The 20,180-nt window shown below is 40.4% G+C and overlaps 1 protein-coding gene and 1 non-coding gene across 3 annotated transcripts in view; one reads left to right on the forward strand and one right to left on the reverse strand.

The window, feature by feature from the left end:
• Nucleotides 1-527: 527 nt before the first annotated feature.
• trnad-guc (transfer RNA aspartic acid (anticodon GUC)) lies at nt 528-599 on the reverse strand. The gene has a single exon. It is a non-coding gene; the product is annotated as a tRNA-Asp (tRNA).
• Nucleotides 600-2,245: 1,646 nt separating this feature from the next.
• tpp2 (tripeptidyl peptidase 2) overlaps nt 2,246-20,180 on the forward strand; it is a 44,156-nt gene continuing 26,221 nt past the window's right edge. For both annotated transcript variants that reach the window (XM_061887644.1, XM_061887645.1), the window contains exons 1-15: nt 2,246-2,531; nt 6,401-6,529; nt 6,676-6,771; nt 7,725-7,829; nt 9,690-9,814; nt 9,889-10,052; nt 12,898-13,052; nt 13,122-13,198; nt 13,280-13,407; nt 14,527-14,775; nt 14,855-14,970; nt 17,793-17,964; nt 19,270-19,427; nt 19,499-19,575; nt 19,663-19,769. In XM_061887644.1, coding sequence (XP_061743628.1) covers nt 2,367-2,531; nt 6,401-6,529; nt 6,676-6,771; nt 7,725-7,829; nt 9,690-9,814; nt 9,889-10,052; nt 12,898-13,052; nt 13,122-13,198; nt 13,280-13,407; nt 14,527-14,775; nt 14,855-14,970; nt 17,793-17,964; nt 19,270-19,427; nt 19,499-19,575; nt 19,663-19,769 — 2,023 coding nt within the window. In that variant the 5' untranslated portion in view covers nt 2,246-2,366. The remainder of the gene's footprint in view (nt 2,532-6,400; nt 6,530-6,675; nt 6,772-7,724; nt 7,830-9,689; nt 9,815-9,888; nt 10,053-12,897; nt 13,053-13,121; nt 13,199-13,279; nt 13,408-14,526; nt 14,776-14,854; nt 14,971-17,792; nt 17,965-19,269; nt 19,428-19,498; nt 19,576-19,662; nt 19,770-20,180) is intronic.

Below are 20,180 nucleotides of genomic sequence, written 5' to 3' on the forward strand. Positions count from 1 at the left end.
CGTGTGAGGCAGAGATGCTGCAATTCTACTTCTTAGAGGATGAATGTGACCTTGACTGCAGTCTTTCAGCTGCATTAGTCAACAACTTTCTCGACATTGAATACAGCTCAGGTTTGTTCAACTAATTTATTGTATGTTTTAAGTTTTCAACCAGTAGGGACACTATTTATTAGGGCCTGTGCAGCAAAAGCTGCAAAAGCCCTTTTAAAATTGCTGTGTTTATTATTATTATTATTATTATTATTTGTATTTTAATTACGGCCCTACTGAAATGTCTGTGTTTATTATTATTATTATTATTATTATTTGGGCCCTACTAAAATTGCCATTTTTATTATTATTATTATTATTATTATTAGGGCCCTACTGAAATTGCTATTTATCATTATTATTATTATCATTAGTATTATTATTATTATTATAATCATCATCATTATTATTAGGCGTTTTATATTGCGGGTAGTATATTTAGACATATAACTAAGATATAAATAAGATAATGTGGAAATTAGTGGTAAACAAAATTTCTCCCCGTCGGGGAATCGAACCCCGGTCTTCCGCGTGACAGGCGGAGATACTGTCCACTATACTAACGAGGACGCCGACAATGTTATGTGTTCTAAAGTATATCAATATACAATCGCAGAAGTGGCTACAAACTGGGGTAGACATTATGTGTGTGTATATATATATATATGTATATATATCTTGCATTCTATTTTAGTTACTTTATAAATGTTGCAATTTATAATTAAAGGTTCATAAACTTAATTAAAAAAAGAACTCGCTGGTCACGTGACAGGAGGTCCATCATCCATCCATTTCTACTGCTTATTCCCTTTTGGGGTCACGGGGGGCGCTGGTGTCTATGTCAGCTACAACCGGGTGGAAGGCAGGGTACACCCTGGACAAGTTGCTATCTCACCGCAGGGCCAACACAGATAGACAGACAACATTCACACACTAGGGACCATTTAGTGTTGCCAATCAACCTATCCCCAGGTGCATGTCTTGGAGGTGGGAGGGGCCTATCCCCAGGTGCATGTCTTGGAGGTGGGAGGGGCCTATCCCCAGGTGCATGTCTTGGAGGTGGGAGGGGCCTATCCCCAGGTGCATGTCTTGGAGGTGGGAGGGGCCTATCCCCAGGTACATGTCTTGGAGGTGGGAGGGGCCTATCCCCAGGTGCATGTCTTGGAGGTGGGAGGGGCCTATCCCCAGGTGCATGTCTTGGAGGTGGGAGGACACCGGAGTACCCAGAGGTAACCCAGCCATTAACGGGGAGAACCTGCAAACTCCACATAGAAAGATCCCGAGCCCAGGATTAAACCAGACTACTCAGGACATTCATATTGTGAGGCAGACGCACCGCACTAACCCCTCTACCACCGTGCTGCCTGTGACAAGAGGCGTACTCTCCTTTTAGGAAACTGGCTTGTCACGTGACAGGGAGGTGGCACTGGCCCTTTAAGAAGTGGCTGGTCACGTGACAGGGAGGTGACACTGGCCCTTTAAGAACTGGCTGGTCACGTGACAGGGAGGTGACACTGGCCCTTTAAGAACTGGCTGGTCACGTGACAGGGAGGTGACACTGGCCCTTTAAGAACTGGCTGGTCACGTGACAGGGAGGTGACACTGGCCCTTTAAGAACTAGCTGGTCACGTGACAGGGAGGTGACACTGGCCCTTTAAGAACTAGCTGGTCACGTGACAGGGAGGTGACACTGGCCCTTTAAGAACTGGCTGGTCACGTGACAGGGAGGTGACACTGGCCCTTTAAGAACTGGCTGGTCACGTGACAGGGAGGTGACACTGGCCCTTTAAGAACTGGCTGGTCACGTGACAGGGAGGTGACACTGGCCCTTTAAGAACTGGCTGGTCACGTGACAGGGAGGTGACACTGGCCCTTTAAGAACTGGCTGGTCACGTGACAGGGAGGTGACACTGGCCCTTTAAGAACTGGCTGGTCACGTGACAGGGAGGTGGCACTGGCCCTTTAAGAACTGGCTGGTCACGTGACAGGGAGGTGACACTGGCCCTTTAAGAACTGGCTGGTCACGTGACAGGGAGGTGACACTGGCCCTTTAAGAACTAGCTGGTCACGTGACAGGGAGGTGACACTGGCCCTTTAAGAACTGGCTGGTCACGTGACAGGGAGGTGACACTGGCCCTTTAAGAACTGGCTGGTCACGTGACAGGGAGGTGGCACTGGCCCTTTAAGAACTGGCTGGTCACGTGACAGGGAGGTGACACTGGCCCTTTAAGATCTGGCTGGTCACGTGACAGGGAGGTGACACTGGCCCTTTAACAACTTAGTGGTCTCTCTCGCCATATTTGCCCGCTCGTGTTTTCATTGCCGCTGTTGGAGTCATGGCCACACATTCTACCGAAGAGCCCTTCCCCTTCCACGGGCTGCTGCCTAAAAAAGAGACCGGCGCCGCGTCCTACTTGTGCCGCTTCCCCGAGTACGATGGCCGAGGGGTGCTCATCGCCGTCATGGACACCGGCGTCGACCCGGGGGCGCCCGGCATGCAGGTATACTCAGCCGGCATGCAGGTGTACTCAGCCGGCATGCAGGTGTACTCAGCCGGCATGCAGGTGTCCTCAGCCGGCATGCAGGTGTCCTCAGTGCCGCTGGCCGCCTCCACGTCTACGCCGCTTAGCATGCAAGCTAAGTGGCTGTAATGTGTGCCGTCACCCAGCTAGCTAGCTAGCTAGCCTGCTGTGCTGCACCACTAACTACATCTTACATATCTAACATATCTAACATATCTAACATATCTAACATATCTAACATATCTTACATATCTAACATATCTAACATATCTTACATATCTAACATATCTAACATATCTTACACATCTCACATGCAAGCTAAGTGTCTGTAATGTGTGCAGTCAGCAGCTAGCTAGCTAGCCCGCTGTGCTTCATCTTCCCGCAAAACTACATTTGTCACAATAACTTGATTTATTGAAACAAGCTGATTCGTCGCGTCTACTCCGGTTGTCAGTTGTGTTTTGCCGATCACATAATCTGATACTCAAAAATACAAACCCCGTTTCCATATGAGTTGGGAAATTGTGTTAGATGTAAATATAAACAGAATACAATGATTTGCAAATCCTTTTCAAGCCATATTCAGTTGAATATGCTACAAAGACAACATATTTCATGTTCAAACTCATAAATTTTATTTGTTTTTGGAAATAATAATTAACTTAGAATTTAATGGCTGCAACATGTGCCAAAGTAGTTGGGAAAGGGCATGTTCACCACTGTGTTACATCACCTTTCTTTTAACAACACTCAATAAATGTTTTGGGAACTGAGGAAACTAATTGTTGAAGCTTTGAAAGTGGATTTCTTTCCCATTCTTCTTTTATGTAGAGCTTCAGTCGTTCAACAGTCCGGGGTCTCCGCTGTCTTATTTTACGCTTCATAATGCGCCACACATTTTTGACGGGAGACAGGTCTGGACTGCAGGCTGGCCAGGAAAGTACCCGCACTCTTTTTTTACGAAGCCACGCTGTTGTAACACTCGTCTTGCTGAAATAATCAGGGGCGTCCATGATAACAACATATGTTGCTCCAAAACCTGTATGTACCTTTCAGCATTAATGGTGCCTTCACACATGTGTAAGTTACCCATGCCTTGGGCACTAATACACCCCCATACCATCACACATGCTGGCTTTTCAACTTTGGGCCTATAACAATCCAAACTGTTATTTTCCTCTTTGTTCTGGAGGACACCAAGTCCAGAGTTTCCAAATATAATTTGAAATGTGGACTCGTTAGACCACAGAACACCTTTCCACTTTGCATCAGTTCATCTTAGATGAGCTCGGGCCCAGCCAAGCCAGCGGCGTTTCAGGATATTGTTGATAAATGGGTTTGGCTTTGCATAGTAGAGTTTTAACTTGCACTTACAGATGTAGCGACCAACTATAGTTACTGACAGTGGTTTAATGAAGTGTTCCTGAGCCCATGTGGTGATATCCTTTGCACACTGATGTCGGTTTTTGATGCAGTACCGCCTGAGGGATCAAAAGTCCGTAATATAATTGCTTACGCGCAGTGATTTCTCCAGATTCTTTGAACTTTTTGAGGATTTTACGGACCATAGAAGGTAAAATCCCTAAATTCCTATCAATAGCTCGTTGAAAAATGTTGTTCTAAAACTGTTCGACAATTTGCTTACAAAGTGGTGACCCTCGCCCCATCCTTGTTTGTGAATTACTTAGCATTTCATGGAAGCTGTTTTTATAGCCAATCATGGCACCCACCTGTTCCCAATTAGCCTGCACACCTGTGGGATATTCCAAATAAGTGTTTGATGAGCATTCCTTTAATGTATCAGTATTTATTGCCACCTTTCCCAACTTCTTTGTCACGTGTTGATTGCATCAAATTCTAAAGTTAATGATTATTTGCACAAAAAAATAAAGTTTATGAGTTTGAACATCAAATATGTTGTCTTTGTAGCATATTCAACTGAATATGGCTTGAAAAGGATTTGCAAATCATTGTATTCTGTTTATATTTACATCTAACACAATTTCCCAACTCATATCGAACCAGGGTTTGTAACTCAGTAAGGTAGTAGCGTACTCGTAAATAGCCTGGCATCCAACACTATAACCACTTTTTTTGCTTTACGTCAGCATTTTTTGTTGTTACATCGATAGATAGTACTTTATTGATTCCTTCAGAAAAATTTAAAATATAAATAAATAAAACCATACAGCTAAATATGGTTCATAAGTTGCGATATACAGTACTATATATATGTATTTTTAACTGTGACGTCCATTCTAAGAACACCCAAAATAAAATTAAGGGATGACCTATTTTTATTTGTGTAAAATTATTTTTAATTATAATAATGATAATAATAATAATAACAATAACAATAAACACAGCAATTTCATCCATTCATCCATCCATTTCCTACCGCTTATTCCCTTTGGGGCCCCCCTTCACAGCAATTTCAGTAGGGCCCTAATAATGATAATAATACTAGTAATAAAAAACAACAATTTCAGTAGGGCCTTTATAATAATAGTAATAATATTAATACACACAATAATTTCAGTAGGGCCCCAATAATAATAATAATAATAATGATTATGATAATAAACACAGCAATTTCAGTAGGGCCCTAATAATAATAATAATAATGTTAATGATAATAAAAATAGCAATTTCAGTAGGACCCTGATAATATCAATACTACTAATAATGAACACAGCAATTTCAGTAGGGCCCTAATGATGATCATAATAATAATAATAATAAAAAACACATCAATTTCAGTAAGGCCCTGATAATAATAGAAATAATAATAAACACAGCAATTTATGTAGGGCCCTAATAATAATAATAATGGATTAGATTTATATCGCGCTTTTCTATTATTAGATAGTCAAAGCGCTCACAGAGAAGTGGGAAGCCATCATTCGTTCACACATAGGTGGTGGTAAGCTACATCAGTAGCCACAGGGTAGACTGACGGAAGCGTGGCTGCCAGTTTGCACCTACGGCCCCTCCGACCACCACCTGTCATTCATTCATCATTCATTCACCAGTGTGAGTGGCACCGGGGGCAAAGGGTGAAGTGTCCTGCCCAAGGACACAACGGCAGCGATTTGGATGTCAATAGGTGGGAAGTGAACTTGCAACCCTCGGGTTTCTGGCACAGCCGCTCTACTCACTACGCCATGCCGCCCCTATAATAATAATAGTAATAATAATAATAATAATAATAATAATAATAAACAGCAATTTCAGTAGGGCCCTAATAATAATAATGATAATGATAATGATAATGATAATGATAATAAACACAACAATTTCAGTAGGGCCCTGATGATATCAATAATAATAAACACAGCAATTTCAGTATGGCCCTAATAATAATAATAATAACAATAATAAAAACAGCAATTTCAGTAGGGCCCTGATGATATCAATAATAATAAACACAGCAATTTCAGTATGGCCCTAATAATAATAATAATAACAATAATAAAAACAGCAATTTCCGTAGGGCCCTAATAGTAATAATAATAATAATAATAAACACAGCAATGAGTTTTATATTATAAACAAAGATTGAATTAAGGCATCGACTCAACCTTTGTGTTTACTCACATATTTCTTTCTATTTGACTTCAACCAGAATGTAATTAGACTCGCAGGTTTTGGTGTAATACAAATACATGCAAAAATAATGTTTTTTGAATTTGCATAATATGACTATTTCTCTTTAATACAGTCGTGTCTCATTTATGGCCAGGCTTGACGAATGTACAATACAGTTCTTCAGTAGAGACGATGTCCCACCTGTTTCTGTCATTTAAGATGTCCTGATTTGAGATGAATGTTGGTGTCTTCTTCGACAGGTGACCACCGACGGGAAGCCAAAGATTGTTGATATCATCGACACAACCGGCAGCGGTGATGTGAACATGGCCACACTGGTGGAACCCAAAGAGGGGACTGTCACCGGCCTCTCTGGGAGAATACTGACGGTTTGTTGGTATTCATTCATTCACAACACTTATATATTCAGTAGCACTACATTACAGTTCAAATATATTTTTGTTTTTGAATTGTTGCATAAACGTGTTGCACTCTGCTTTCCTACATGTCTCACACGCTCTTTTATGTCATTTAGATCCCTCCTACTTGGGTCAACCCGTCAGGGAAGTATCACATTGGAGTTAAAAATGGCTATGAGTTTTTCCCTAAGGCGCTTAAAGAAAGAATACAGGTAGGAAGGTATAGCATTGTTCCTCTTTCTCACTGTGCCTGGGTTGTACTCTGAATATCACCTTGTCATTGTACAATACACATCCATCTGCTTTTGTGCACAACATTAGTCATTTTCATCTAGAACAGGTGTGTCAAACTCGTTTTCATTGAGGGCCACACCGCAATTATGGTTTCCCTCAGAGGGCCGCGTTTAACTCTGAATAAGATACAGTATTATTATAAATCTTTATGTATTTGATTATTATTATATTTTTTTATGTACGTTGTACAAAACAAAATCTTTAAATTGTATTGTTAAAAACTGTCAGCTCAGTCGCCACAATTTTACTGTAATATTTGCAGGTCTTTTTCTTTTGCAGCATATAAAATAAATAATGAAATGGAATTGAAAAAAGGTACCACTGTTTTTTTTCACGGAAAAATTAATGCCAGTTTTTTATACCGTAAAATTTTGTTTTTAAAGTGTATTATTACTCTATATTGAATAACGGTACAAAAGTGGATTTTACTGTAAAAAATACAATTGTAAAATTTTTGCATAAAACAATTTCTTGGATCAAAATCACAAGTCAATCAGATATTTAAGTGTTAATCTTTATTTGAACAAAAAAAATGTCTTCAAATGTATGATGATATAATATTTAGTTTTATTATCAGAGATGATTAAAGTGCAAATATATGTAAATTTGTTTTTGTATCATGTTTATTAAGAAAAGATAAGGTAATTATCACATTATTTCCACCTTTTCGGGGTCCACACAAATTGATGTGGCGGGCCAGATCTGGCCCCCGGGCCTTGAGTTTGATACCTGTGTAGTATTGCTATTGGAATACGGTACACATTCTTCCTGATCAAGTCAATTGACACAAGTAATGAGACTGACGATGCAAACCACAAATGTGGGACATGTTTTTCTTTATTGACGTTTGCGTGATGATATTTTCCACCAGAAAGAGCGAAAGGAGAAGGTGTGGGACCCAGCACACCGAGCAGCAATGGCTGATGCCTGTCGCAAGACTGAGGAGTTTGATCTCTCCCACCCGAGCCCATCCCAGGTCAGACCGACTTGTTTGTCTCATCTGCATTCTCCCCGGGTGCCAGTGTTCATTCTGACAGCTCATCTTCATTTCAGTCATATTCTTATGACAAAACTGTATTTTACTTTTAGTCAAACTTAGGTCATCTAAATTGATTTAGTTTCAGTCAACAGAGTGTCACCTTTTATTTATGCTACCTGCTAAACATTTGTTGAACATTAACGTAGCATGATTTTATGGCTCGGAATGATGCAGTGTCAATGTCAATAATATCTTTCAGGGATTATCTTTTGTATTTCAGCTTCATAAAGTTTGTTGATCAGATTGTGTCTTTTAGTCTTTGGAACTGTCAGCTTTCTATGCTGTGTTTTTATCATTTAATAAAGTCCTCATATATTAACAGTACTGACCGGTATACCATATTTTTCCGACTATAAGGCACACTTAAATCCTTCATTTTCTCAAAACTCGACAGTGCGCTTTATAGCCCAGTGCGCCTAATGTACGGAATAATTTTGGTTGTGCTTACCGACCTCGAAGCTATTTTATTTGGTACATGGTGAAATGATAAGTGTGACCAGTAGATGGCAGTCACACATAAGAGATACCTGTAGACTGCAATATGACCAGTAGATGGCAGTCATAAATGTGAATTAGTGAAGTGAATTATATTTATATAGCGCTTTTCTCTAGTGACTCAAAGCACTTTACATAGTTAAAGCCAATATCTAAGTTAGATTTAAACCAGCGTGGGAACTGGGAGCAGGTGGGTAAAGTGTCTTGCCCAAAGACACAACGGCAGTGACTAGGATGGCGGAAGCGGGGATTGAACCTGGAACCCTCAAGTGTAGACTGCAATATAGTGGCAGTCACACATAAGAGATACCTGTGGACTGCAATATGACTCAAGTAAACAACACAAAAATTGTACATGTTACATTGAAAATATAGAACATTACACACAGCGCTCCAAAATCTATCAAATTGTTTTAGTACGACTTTGGTAAGCTATGAATAGCGAGCCATAGCGACAATAGGGAAATGTGGCCTCTTTCACTTTCTGAGTCCCGACTCCCAGGTGAACACATCGTAGTCTACGTTTATTTTGAGTTTAGATCCTGAGTTGGATCCAGAGCTCGGGATCTTTCTGTGTGGAGTTTGCATGTTCTCCCCGTGACTGCGTGGGTTCCCTCCGGCTTCCTCCCACCTTTAAAACATGCACCTGGGGATAGCCCCCTCCCACCTCTAAAGACATGCACCTAGGGATAGGCCCCTCCCACCTCCAAAGACATGCACCTGGGGATAGCCCCCTCCCACCTCCAAAGACATGCACCTGGGGATTGGCCCCTCCCACCTCCAAAGACATGCACCTAGGGATAGGCCCCTCCCACCTCCAAATACATGCACCTGGGGATAGGCCCCTCCCACCTCCAAAGACATGCACCTGGGGATAGGCCCCTCCCACCTCCAAAGACATGCACCTGGGGATAGGCCCCTCCCACCTCCAAAGACATGCACCTGGGGATAGGCCCCTCCCACCTCCAAAGACATGCACCTGGGGATAGGCCCCTCCCACCTCCAAAGACATGCACCTGGGGATAGGTTGATTGGCAACACTAAATGGTCCCTAGTGTGTGAATGTTGTCTGTCTATCTGTGTTGGCCCTGTGATGAGGTGGCGACTTGTCCAGGGTGTACGGCGCCTTCCACCCGAATGCAGCTGAGATAGGCTCCAGCGACTCCGAAAGGGACAAGCGGTAGAAAATGGATGGATGTATGGATGGATTATAGTCAGGGGAAAATGGTCAACAAGATTTACACTGCTTAGTGCTTATCTTCTTAAACTCCCTTGTCAATAAAAGCCACCTTCTGTCTCTAGGTAGAAAAGTTACAGAAAGAAGAGCTGCAAAGTCAATCAGAGCTGCTTCTGTCTCTAGAAAAGAAATACAGTGATCCTGGTCCTGTATACGACTGCATTCTTTGGCACGATGGTGTCACGTTTAGGTAAGTCTTTCCAGTATATTTAGTCATCCTGGTAATGGTAACTAATGTCCCGTTGTTGTTGCTTTTCTTTTAAGAGCTGTAGTGGACACATCTGAGTGTGGAGAACTGTCTAAGTGCACTGTGCTGAGCTCCTACAGAGAGTCGCAGAAGTACGCGACGTTGGGGAGTGCGGAGATGCTCAACTACTCTGTGAATGTCTACGATGAAGGAAACACGCTCTGCATTGTCACAAGTGGAGGTAAAGTATTTGAAAAATCAAGTTTTTTTTAATATACAGTAGTACTTCAACTCACAAGCTCCACTGGTTACCATGAATTGATTAACATGGACTTAAACAAGTTGAAAAACTTATTCGGGTGTTACCATTTAGTGGTCAATTGTACGGAATATGTACTGTACTATGCAATCTACTAATAAGTTTCAATCAATCAATCAATTCCTTGACCGAGCTCCTGACTCCAAGCAGATGTACTTCTAGATTACAAATATTGTTTGGAAAAGAATACAATAGATCACAAGGGTGTCAAACTCATTTTAGGCCAGGGGCCCCATGGAGGAAAATCTGTGCACACGCGGGCCCGACTCTAAAATCATGGCATTCAAACAAAAAACTAAAGACAACTTCAGATTGTTTTCTTTGTCTTACTTTGGCCAAAAATAGAACAAACACATTCTGAAAATGTTACAAGTAAAATATAGAAAAAAATACTGGCAGCGGTAAAGTTTAGATCCACGAATGAAAGAAAAAGTGAATTAATGTTTATAACTGAAGAAATTAACATGCATATTTTTTTTATAATTTATTTAATGAATTAAGTAATATTTATGACAACCTTTTTCCAAAACACAATATAGAATGTGAGATATAACAGGATAATGCATACGTTTATCATTTGTTTTCTAAACGGTTACAAAAAAGTGGGACCCCAAAAATCTACTGTGGGACCCCATTTTTTATGACTTTATGGGTTCCCTGGGACCCCATTTTGAAAATTCCTAGCACCAACACTGATGGAGTATTGGTGCGTGCAAAACAGCAGCAGGCGGCTGTGGCCAGCGGGCCGCTTTATCCATCCATCCATTTTCTACCGTAAATAGACAACATTCACACTCACGTTCACACACTAGGGACCATTTAGTGTACTATTTAAATATCAACCCGGGGGCCATAGATCATTATTTCAGCCCTTGGCCTTGACTTCGACAAGTAGGCAACAGAATGTACATAATTACAAACACCAGTAATTTTATAAAATAACGTAGTAGTATTTTTACCTTTTCCAACAGACCGAAGAGGACTTTGACTATGTTTACACCAAATTGGCCAAAATTAGATTTTTTTTTAATTCAGATTTTTTCCAGCTGACTGTTTACACTGCAAGTAAAATGTGATTTTACTTTTAGACTCCTGTGTAAACGCGCACAGGCCCCAATGTGGCCTCGACGTCACTTGCACGCACATTTCGATAAAGTGAAAACAAAGGAAATTGACCGGGAGGAAGTCATATATTACTACAAAATAAAATAAAAGTTACAATAGTTTAAAAAAATTTGGGTTTTTTTTTCACGTGAAAATCAATTAATGTGATGTATAAATGAATGTACATAGTGTAACATATTTGTTGTAATCATTTGATGGCTGTTAAGTAGAGGAGACACAGACATCAGCGTGGATCTATGTGAGCTTTATTTTTCAACTCGCATGTAAGCAAATGCACCACAGCGTCAAATGCGCTCCTTCAACAATGGCTATTTCTTCAGAACAGAATGTTCCCCCCAGTGACATGGACCCCCTGATGCCTTATTTAAAACCCACTGTCACAAATCTTGGTTTTAAGTTTGACAATGATTTTGAATGGGAACGTCAGACTAACTTCATTGTATGATCTAGTTTTTATCTTGCAAAACATTTAGCAAAAATGTAATCAGTTTTGTCTTTTAACGACTTTGAGCGGGTAATCCATGCTTTTGTTTCATCTCGTTTGGACTACTGCAACTCCCTCTACGTTGGAATGAACCAGGCCTCAATCGCTCCATTGCAGTTCATACTTGCCTTTTTAACTGGCACTAAAATAACATGAACACATGACTCCCTTTTTAGCATCTCTTCCCTCACTCCCATTTTCAAATATTATTAAAAATATACATTCACATATAACATTTAGCCTATTTTTTGCGTCTTAAATACACATTTCTCAGTAAAACCAGATGTTGTGATGAATTGTCCACTTCCGCTGGCGACTGTGTCTTTCCCCGCACACACCAGTGACGTAGGTCGCCCAAAGCTGAGGTTAAAATCCCATTCAGGTCGCATTTGAAGAGATCAGATTCCAATCGGATTCAGGACTATCTCCCGATGATGCCAAGGGATGAGATTTGAAGCACTTTGGAGTGTTTTGACTGCCCAAATAAAATCTGATCTGAGTCACTTGAGGGCAAAAAAATCTGATTTGGTGTGCAGTGTAAACCGGGCCTTTTGAAATCTTTTTTTAATCCGTTCTGTTTAGGGTATTCCTGTCTAATTAGTTTCAAAAAGGACAATAAGATGATCAGTTGACAAACAGGGAAAGTAGCCAATAATGGGGTTAAAAAAAGAGGATAGTCTTAGTTAATCTCCCGCAATCAGAGTAGTGGGGGAGAAGAGTGCAAGCTTCTTAGGCCATGTGCTGGGAGGGTCACAATCACAATAGCCTTGGCCGCAGCATGATCGGTCAGAAGGACACCGCCGGTTTGCAGCTTCAGGCTTGGTAGGAAGCTGAGCCAATGGAGGATGTCGTCGACTCTGGCGGGAAGGCGGTGGAAGCTGCACCGTGGCAACTAGTTTCCAATGGTTAGAAAACAAGGGTATTTCAATCTTTAGCTATAAGCTAGGGCCCGAGAGTAAGACTGGAAGTTTTGGGAAGGATTACAGCGTTAACTGTGGCATTCACTTCAACTATTAGCGGGGAGGCTCGGAACTTGCAACTTAAAGAATAACAAAAAGCGACCGCTCCCATCTTGAAATACTCCTACGTTCAGGTACCATTGTAGTTCTATGTGAAAAGCTCTAATATGGATTTACCTGTTGCTGTTGTCATCTGAAGGGGCCCACGGGACACATGTTGCCAGCATTGCAGCAGGTTACTTCCCAGAAGAGCCAGAGCGTAATGGCGTTGCTCCCGGGGCTCAAATTTTGGCTCTGAAGATCGGAGACACACGACTTAGCACCATGGAAACAGGCACGGGACTTATCAGAGCGGTACGTTAGTTCAATGCGGTCAAAACGTTCTTCTTTGGCCATATTCCTAATCACCACCTTGCTCCAAAGATGATCGAAGTGATCAACTACAAGTGTGACCTGGTTAACTACAGCTATGGGGAAGCCACCCACTGGCCCAATTCAGGGTGAGTGTGGGGAATGATTGGACTATGGGAAGAGTGGTGTTCACTTCAAGATATTTTTGTGTGTTTTATCATTTTTTCCAGGCGAATTTGTGAGGTGATCACAGAGGCTGTGCAGAAGCACAATGTTATATTTGTTTCGAGTGCAGGAAACAACGGCCCCTGTCTCTCCACTGTCGGCTGCCCGGGAGGAACCACCAGCAGTGTCATAGGTAAACAGCAATGTCATCAATACACAACTGCAAGACCCTGGCACATAAAGGGCTCATATAATCATTTATTTCTCTGCGGCCTACATAACATGTAATTGTGGGTCTTTGGTCAGATTATGTTTTACAGACTCTCTTTAAGATTCAAGTCGGGAAGCGCAGTTTTGTGGCCGGTCTTAATTATTTAAGTGGCTCTACTTGGATTTTGTAGTTTTTAACGCTTACGTAGCGAGTCTACTGACTGATTCGAAGTACGAACTTTACGCTACTTTGCAATAGAAATGGCAACAGTGGAGAATGCATGCACATGTACGAGCCAGTCTGCCGCACAACAAGAGGATGGAGAAAAATACAGAGCTCATTGACTACGGCGTAGACTGGCGCAAAGCTCTCTGGGTAAATTTCTTCCATAAATGGATAATACGCTGACGTAACAATTGGGAAAAACTCCACTAACGGGGCAAAGTCCAAGTCGTTTGGAGGAAGTATGAAGAAAGGCAAGATTGTTTTATAAATATTTCCGCAATGCCTCCAAGGTTTGATTTAATATTTTTGGGACTTATGCAGATCCCAAATACACAAAAACAGGTACCAATAAGTAGGAAAACCCTTTAATGTACTTATTTGACCTCACTAACTTATTTAAAAAATGTCCATGTGTATTATTCTTTGTGTTTACAATTACTATACCAAATAAGACATTGCTAGAATCAGTTTGAATCATTACTCTTACGTCGTGAAGTGCCCAAATATTCCCACCTCTACTGAGAAGTCCAGAAGGCATCCAGAGTAAATAAATGATTTCGGGCTGTCAAACGATTATAATATTTAATCATGATTAATCAGATTATGTCTGCAGTTAACTCTTGACTAATGTCTATCATCACAGATCACAGACGGTTTCTTTTTAAGTTTTTAATGCAATCAACGTGGGACTGACCATTTCTTTGCTTTATGCAAATGTTTGTTTATTAAACATTATGCTGATTCTAACAGCTCGACGTAAAATGGACACACACACTTTGACAGCACTAAGATGAATACAATGTTTGTTTTTTAAAAATGGCTAATTTAGGTTTATACGTCCACAATACACGAGTGAAAATGTACTTCCTCTCTCAGGTGTTGGAGCTTATGTGACCCCAGACATGATGGTGGCTGAGTATTCCCTGAGGGAGAAGCTACCCGCCAACCAGTACACCTGGTCCTCCAGGGGCCCGAGTACAGACGGGGCACTCGGGGTCAGCATAAGTGCCCCCGGGGGCGCCATTGCATCCGTACCCAACTGGACTCTCCGTGGGACCCAGCTGATGAACGGCACCTCCATGTCATCCCCCAACGCTTGCGGAGGCATTGCTCTTGTCCTGTCAGGTGAGTCCCAGCTCCGGACGAAAAGTGACTTAATTCTCTCTTAGTTATTTATGCTGGCTTGTGACTTGGTGGGATGCAGGATTAAAACAAAATGGCATTCATCCGTCTGTTCCTGGTGTGAGGAGAGCGCTGGAAAACACAGCTTTGAAGGTTGAAGACATTGAAGTGTTTGCACAGGGCCATGGCATCATTCAGGTAACCTACCTATTTTCCTGGTAACGTGCGCTACAGGCGCTCCTTGGTCTAAAAACGAGATTTGTTCCTATGACGTCAAATTTTAGTTTAAAGGGGAACTACATGTTTTTGTAGTCCTTATGTAAGAGAAAAACAAACATGCATTCTAAATTGTAAATAAACGCTAGTAAATGTCATCCAACAAGGTAGAGAATGGAAGTTGCTTCATTCCACCTATAAAGCGCTTTAATGCCCTCCGAGGTTTTATATACACGCTCTAAGTACCGTATTTTTCAGACTATAAGTCGCAGTCTTCTCCACAGTCCAGCGGGGGGTGAGACCCGGCCAAAACAAAAGCAAAACAAAAAAAAACTACAAAAAAACCAGCGACTTATAGTCCAAAAAATACAGTATATATGAATGTAGTACCTTGCACATTCATATTAACATGTAATATTTACATATTTGCTCATTTCAAGCATGCGGCGTCATATTAATTTCCCAGACGCATCACAACGTTCGGTTTCTCGTCAACAACAACACTACTGGTCTGCGTGAGACAAAACAAATATTACTTTGGGACAAATGATCATCCAGAACCTTATATTTTTGAGGCTGTGTGCTAAACAAATCCAGTTTTAGTGAAATACTACGCACTTTGCCAAGTGCTAACTAAGAAATATAAATTACGAATAATAAAACAATCACTTACTGTACAATATCTGCTCTCACTAAGTTGGAGACTGATAGGATGCTTATATCTTCCGGCTTTAGATTAAGAATTATACATAATCTTCAGGAAGGGTGAAAATAAAAAAACAACTAGCGTCTTTTTGTGACTTTCTTACAATCTCCGAATCCAACTTGGATGTCAAAGATGACCAACTTCTTAGTTTATGTCCATATCCTTCTAATATCTTAGTGAAAGGCATGATTTATTATATCAAATTATGTTTCGCCAACTCAGAGGTGATGCAGCAGCTCACTGGCTCAGTATGTCAATATAGCGCTTATAAAAACAATATTTTCAATACTTTGTTAATAATCAGGTCGCGAGATGTAAATGGAGTATTGTTGGCCGTTTTTGAATGTTTAAATGAGTGCTTTATGGACGGAATAGTTTGTTAGACACCTCTTATTTGCCCTATTGTACAACTTAGAATGCACAACAATAACATATGTGTTCTTGTCCTACATAGGGGTTGTGAATGATAGGCAAAATTCCAAAAAAAAGGTACAGTTCCACTCTGTACGCATGAAGGATGTATAAAATACATCATTAAAAAACTATTGATTTTAGGATGAAATGTTCTTAAACACAGATACGGGTAGGGCAGGACAATAATTTCAACACATAAATTCGGGTGATTTTCAGAGTAGAATGCTCCGTGTTTAATAATGGGTTACTTACCTTTGTTAAAAGCACAAACATCGGAGAAAAAAAAGACTAGTTGGCTCTTCTCTCTGTTTGTTGTTGAAGTAACCCCACAGACAACTATGCAAGTTTTTAATGCAAGGTCTAATTGGTAGTGATGTGCCCTACAGTTACTGTCCATAACCCATCTTTATGCTCTAATATCGATTCTCAAATCAAAATATTGATACTTTTGATACTTTATTTATTTGAGATAATGTACATCAGTGTGACGTAACTAAATAACTCAGGTCTTGTCTAAATGAAATGCGAATTGCAGGAACTACTTTTTCTTCCGCCAAGGTAAGTACGTGATGCACAAGCAAGAAAATGACTGGCAATTAAAATCAGTCACTTAGTACAGTGGTTCTCAAATGGGGGTACGTGTACCCCTGGGGGTACTTGAAGGTATGCCAAGGGGTACGTGAGATTTTTTTTAAATATTCTAAAAATAACTAAAATTCAAAAATCCTTTATAAATATATTTATTGAATATTACTTCAACAAAATATATATGTAAGTTCATAAAGTGTGAAAAGAAATGCAACAATGCAATATTCAGTGTTGACAGCTGGATTTTTTGTGGACATGTTCCATAAATATTGATGTTAAAGATTTATTTTTTTGTGAAGAAATGTTTAGAAGTAAGTTGATGAATCCAGATGGATCTCTATTACAATCCCCAAAGAGGGCACTTTAAGTTGATGACTAGAAATCTTTATTTATAATTGAATCACTTGTTTATTTTTCAACAAGTTTTTAGTTATTTTTATATCTTTTTTTCCAAATAGGTCAATAAAGACCACTACAAATGAGCAATATTTTGCACTGTTATACAATTCAATAAATCAGAAACTGATGACATAGTGCTGTATTTTACTTCATTATCTCTTTTTTTCAGCCAAAAATGCTTTGTTTTGATTACGGGGTAATTGAATTAGTAAAATGTTGACAGGAGGTAAATCACTGAAAAAAAATTGAGAATCACTGACTTAGTATTATAAAACAACAAGTGTATGTAATGTTTATTGTAGGCTATTTGGAGACATTACACATAGTTGAATATAAATACCATACCAACTTTATTAAGCTAACACATTCCTCGCAGAATAACGCCATCATTTGTTTTGCCCTGTGATTTTATATTGTTTGAGGATGATTCCCCAGGAGTAGTAACACTAGAAATACACTACTTTTAAAATTGTACCAGACATTAAAAATAAACTAATCTGGGATCAAAAATAACCGGTGATTGCTATTTGCTACTTTTCTTTACTTCTCTGCCGGTGAAAGTTTTGTGGCCCGCTAACACTGTATTTCTGTTTTTGTACAGTACCAATAATTATAATGTCATAACACGAGGACCGCCTGTAAATAGACTATGGTGCTGGTGTGGTAGTTAATCCATGCATCATTCACCTGTGGGCAGGTGGACAAAGCATTAGACTACCTCACACAAAATGCCTCCTTGCCCACCGGTCATCTGGGTTTCTCCGTGACTGTGGGAGCACAGAGAGGCATCTACCTCAGGGATCCAGCCCACCTTCTGTCCGCCTCAGACCACGGCGTAGGAATCGAGCCCCTCTTCCCGGAAAACACAGGTATGTTGTCCTCGGCTACTGTTTATTACAAAACCCAAAACCAGTGAAGTTGGAAGGTTCTGTAATTCGTAAATAAAAACAGAATACAATGATTTGCAAATCCTTTACAACTTATATTCAGTTGAATAGACTGCAAAGACAAGATATTTAATGTGCGAACTGAGAAACTTCATTTTTTTTGCAAATAATCATTAACTTACAATTTAATGGCAGCAAAACATTGCAAAATGTTAGCACAGGGGCATTTTTACCACCGTGTTACATGGCCTTTCCTTTTAACAACACTCAGTAAATGTTTGAGAATTGAGGGGAACATTTTTTGAAGCTTTTTAGGTGGAATTATTTCCCATTCTTGCTTGATGTACAGCTTAAGTTGTTCCACAGTCCGTTGTCTCCATTGTGGTATTTTAGGCTTCATAATGCGCCACACATTTTCAATGTGAAACAGGTCTGGACTACAGGCAGGCCAGTCTAGTACCCACACTCCTTTCCTATGAAGCCACACTGTTGTAACACGTGGCTTGGCATTGTCTTGCTGAAATAAGGAGGGGCGTCCATGATAATGTTGCTTGGATGGCAACATATGTTGCTCCTAAACTTGTATGTACCTTTCAGCATGAATGGTGCCTTCACAGATGTGTAAGTTACCCATGCCTTGGGCACTAATGCACCCCCATACCATCACAGATGCTGGCTTTTGAACTTTGTGCCGATAACAGTCTGTATGGTTCACTTCCCCTTTGGTTCGGATGACATGATGTCAAATATTTCCAAAAACAATTTGAAATGTGGACTTGTCAGACCACAGAATACTTTTCCACTTTGCATCAGTCCATCTTAGATGAGCTCTGACCCAGCGAAGCCAGCAGCATTTCTGGGTGTTGTTGATAAATGGCTTTAGCTTGTTTGTCTTTACGGTCTATTCAATTGAATATAGGTGGAAAAGGATTTGCAAATCATTGTATTTTGTTATAATTTACGATTTAAACAAGATGCCAACTTCCCTGGTGTTGGGGTTTATACATCAATCCTGGTTTTGTTTCAGTAGTTATTCTTTAATTTATTGTTGTTGCATGATTTAAAAAATCTGTATTGTTCAAAATGGGCCCAAAAAAATCTTATTTGTCCAATCCTTTAATCATATCTTGTTTTTCATGTAATATTTGTTTTGTGTCGTCCTGGATCTGGACAACCCTTAGCCCTTTGTAGACCCTTGATTGATCGTAGACATTGACTCACTGATTTTCTGGAGGTTTACGCCGTCTGAATAATCTTTCCCCCCCCCTGATATTATTACAATTACAGCAAACTTGGACCGAATCTCCCTGCAGCTACACTTGGTCCTTGCGTGTTCCGCCCCATGGGTTCAGTGCCCCTCCCACCTAGAGCTGATGAACCAGTGTCGTCATGTCAATGTCCGTGTGGATCCTGTCGGTTTGAAGGAGGGGGTGCACTATACAGAGGTGGGTAAAAAGAACTGCGGTAGGAGAAACTGATGGACTTTTATGTCAACAGGTTGGTGTGTATTTTTCAGGTGTGTGGTTATGACACGGCAGCTCCTGGTTGCGGGCCCCTGTTCAGAGTCCCCATCACCGTCATTATTCCCACCAAGTAGGTTGTACTGCATGATTTTTTTTTTTGGTTTGTCCCAAGAAAAGGTTTGTGACATGTTTGTGTGCCTCGTTCCTTATTCGCCAGGGTGACAGAGAGTCGGAATCATGAGCTGTGTTTCAAAGACATCCACTTCAGACCAGGACAGATCAAACGCCACTTCATCACTGTGCCCCAGGGAGCCTCCTGGGCAGGTTGGAACAATTTATCAACAGTCATCAGTCATGTCCTTTAGAATATGTCTCTCCTTTCTTTTATTCCCATTATGAATGGTTTTAAATCAAAATCTATAGCTACAATAACTCCACTAAAATATAGTACTGCATATTTTGATGTATAATAGTATCTCAATTTACGAGCTCCACAAATCTCCTAAATGGGAACAGCTCTCTTTTTTAAATTGTGCATATTATTCATAATCCCTATGTAAGACACATACTGAATGTTTTCTTTTTTATGCATTCTGATTTTTAAAATACAGCAAGTACAAGGTGGCTCACAATGGTAGTACTCTAGTATGCCCAGAAAGCCCTCTAAAAACATCCGAAAACCGCCAACCAAACTCTATTTACATCTCGTGACTTGAATTTTATCCAAGTATTAGC

Source organism: Nerophis ophidion, linkage group LG25, assembly GCF_033978795.1.
Source record: "Nerophis ophidion isolate RoL-2023_Sa linkage group LG25, RoL_Noph_v1.0, whole genome shotgun sequence".
Lineage (NCBI taxonomy): Eukaryota > Metazoa > Chordata > Actinopteri > Syngnathiformes > Syngnathidae > Nerophis > Nerophis ophidion.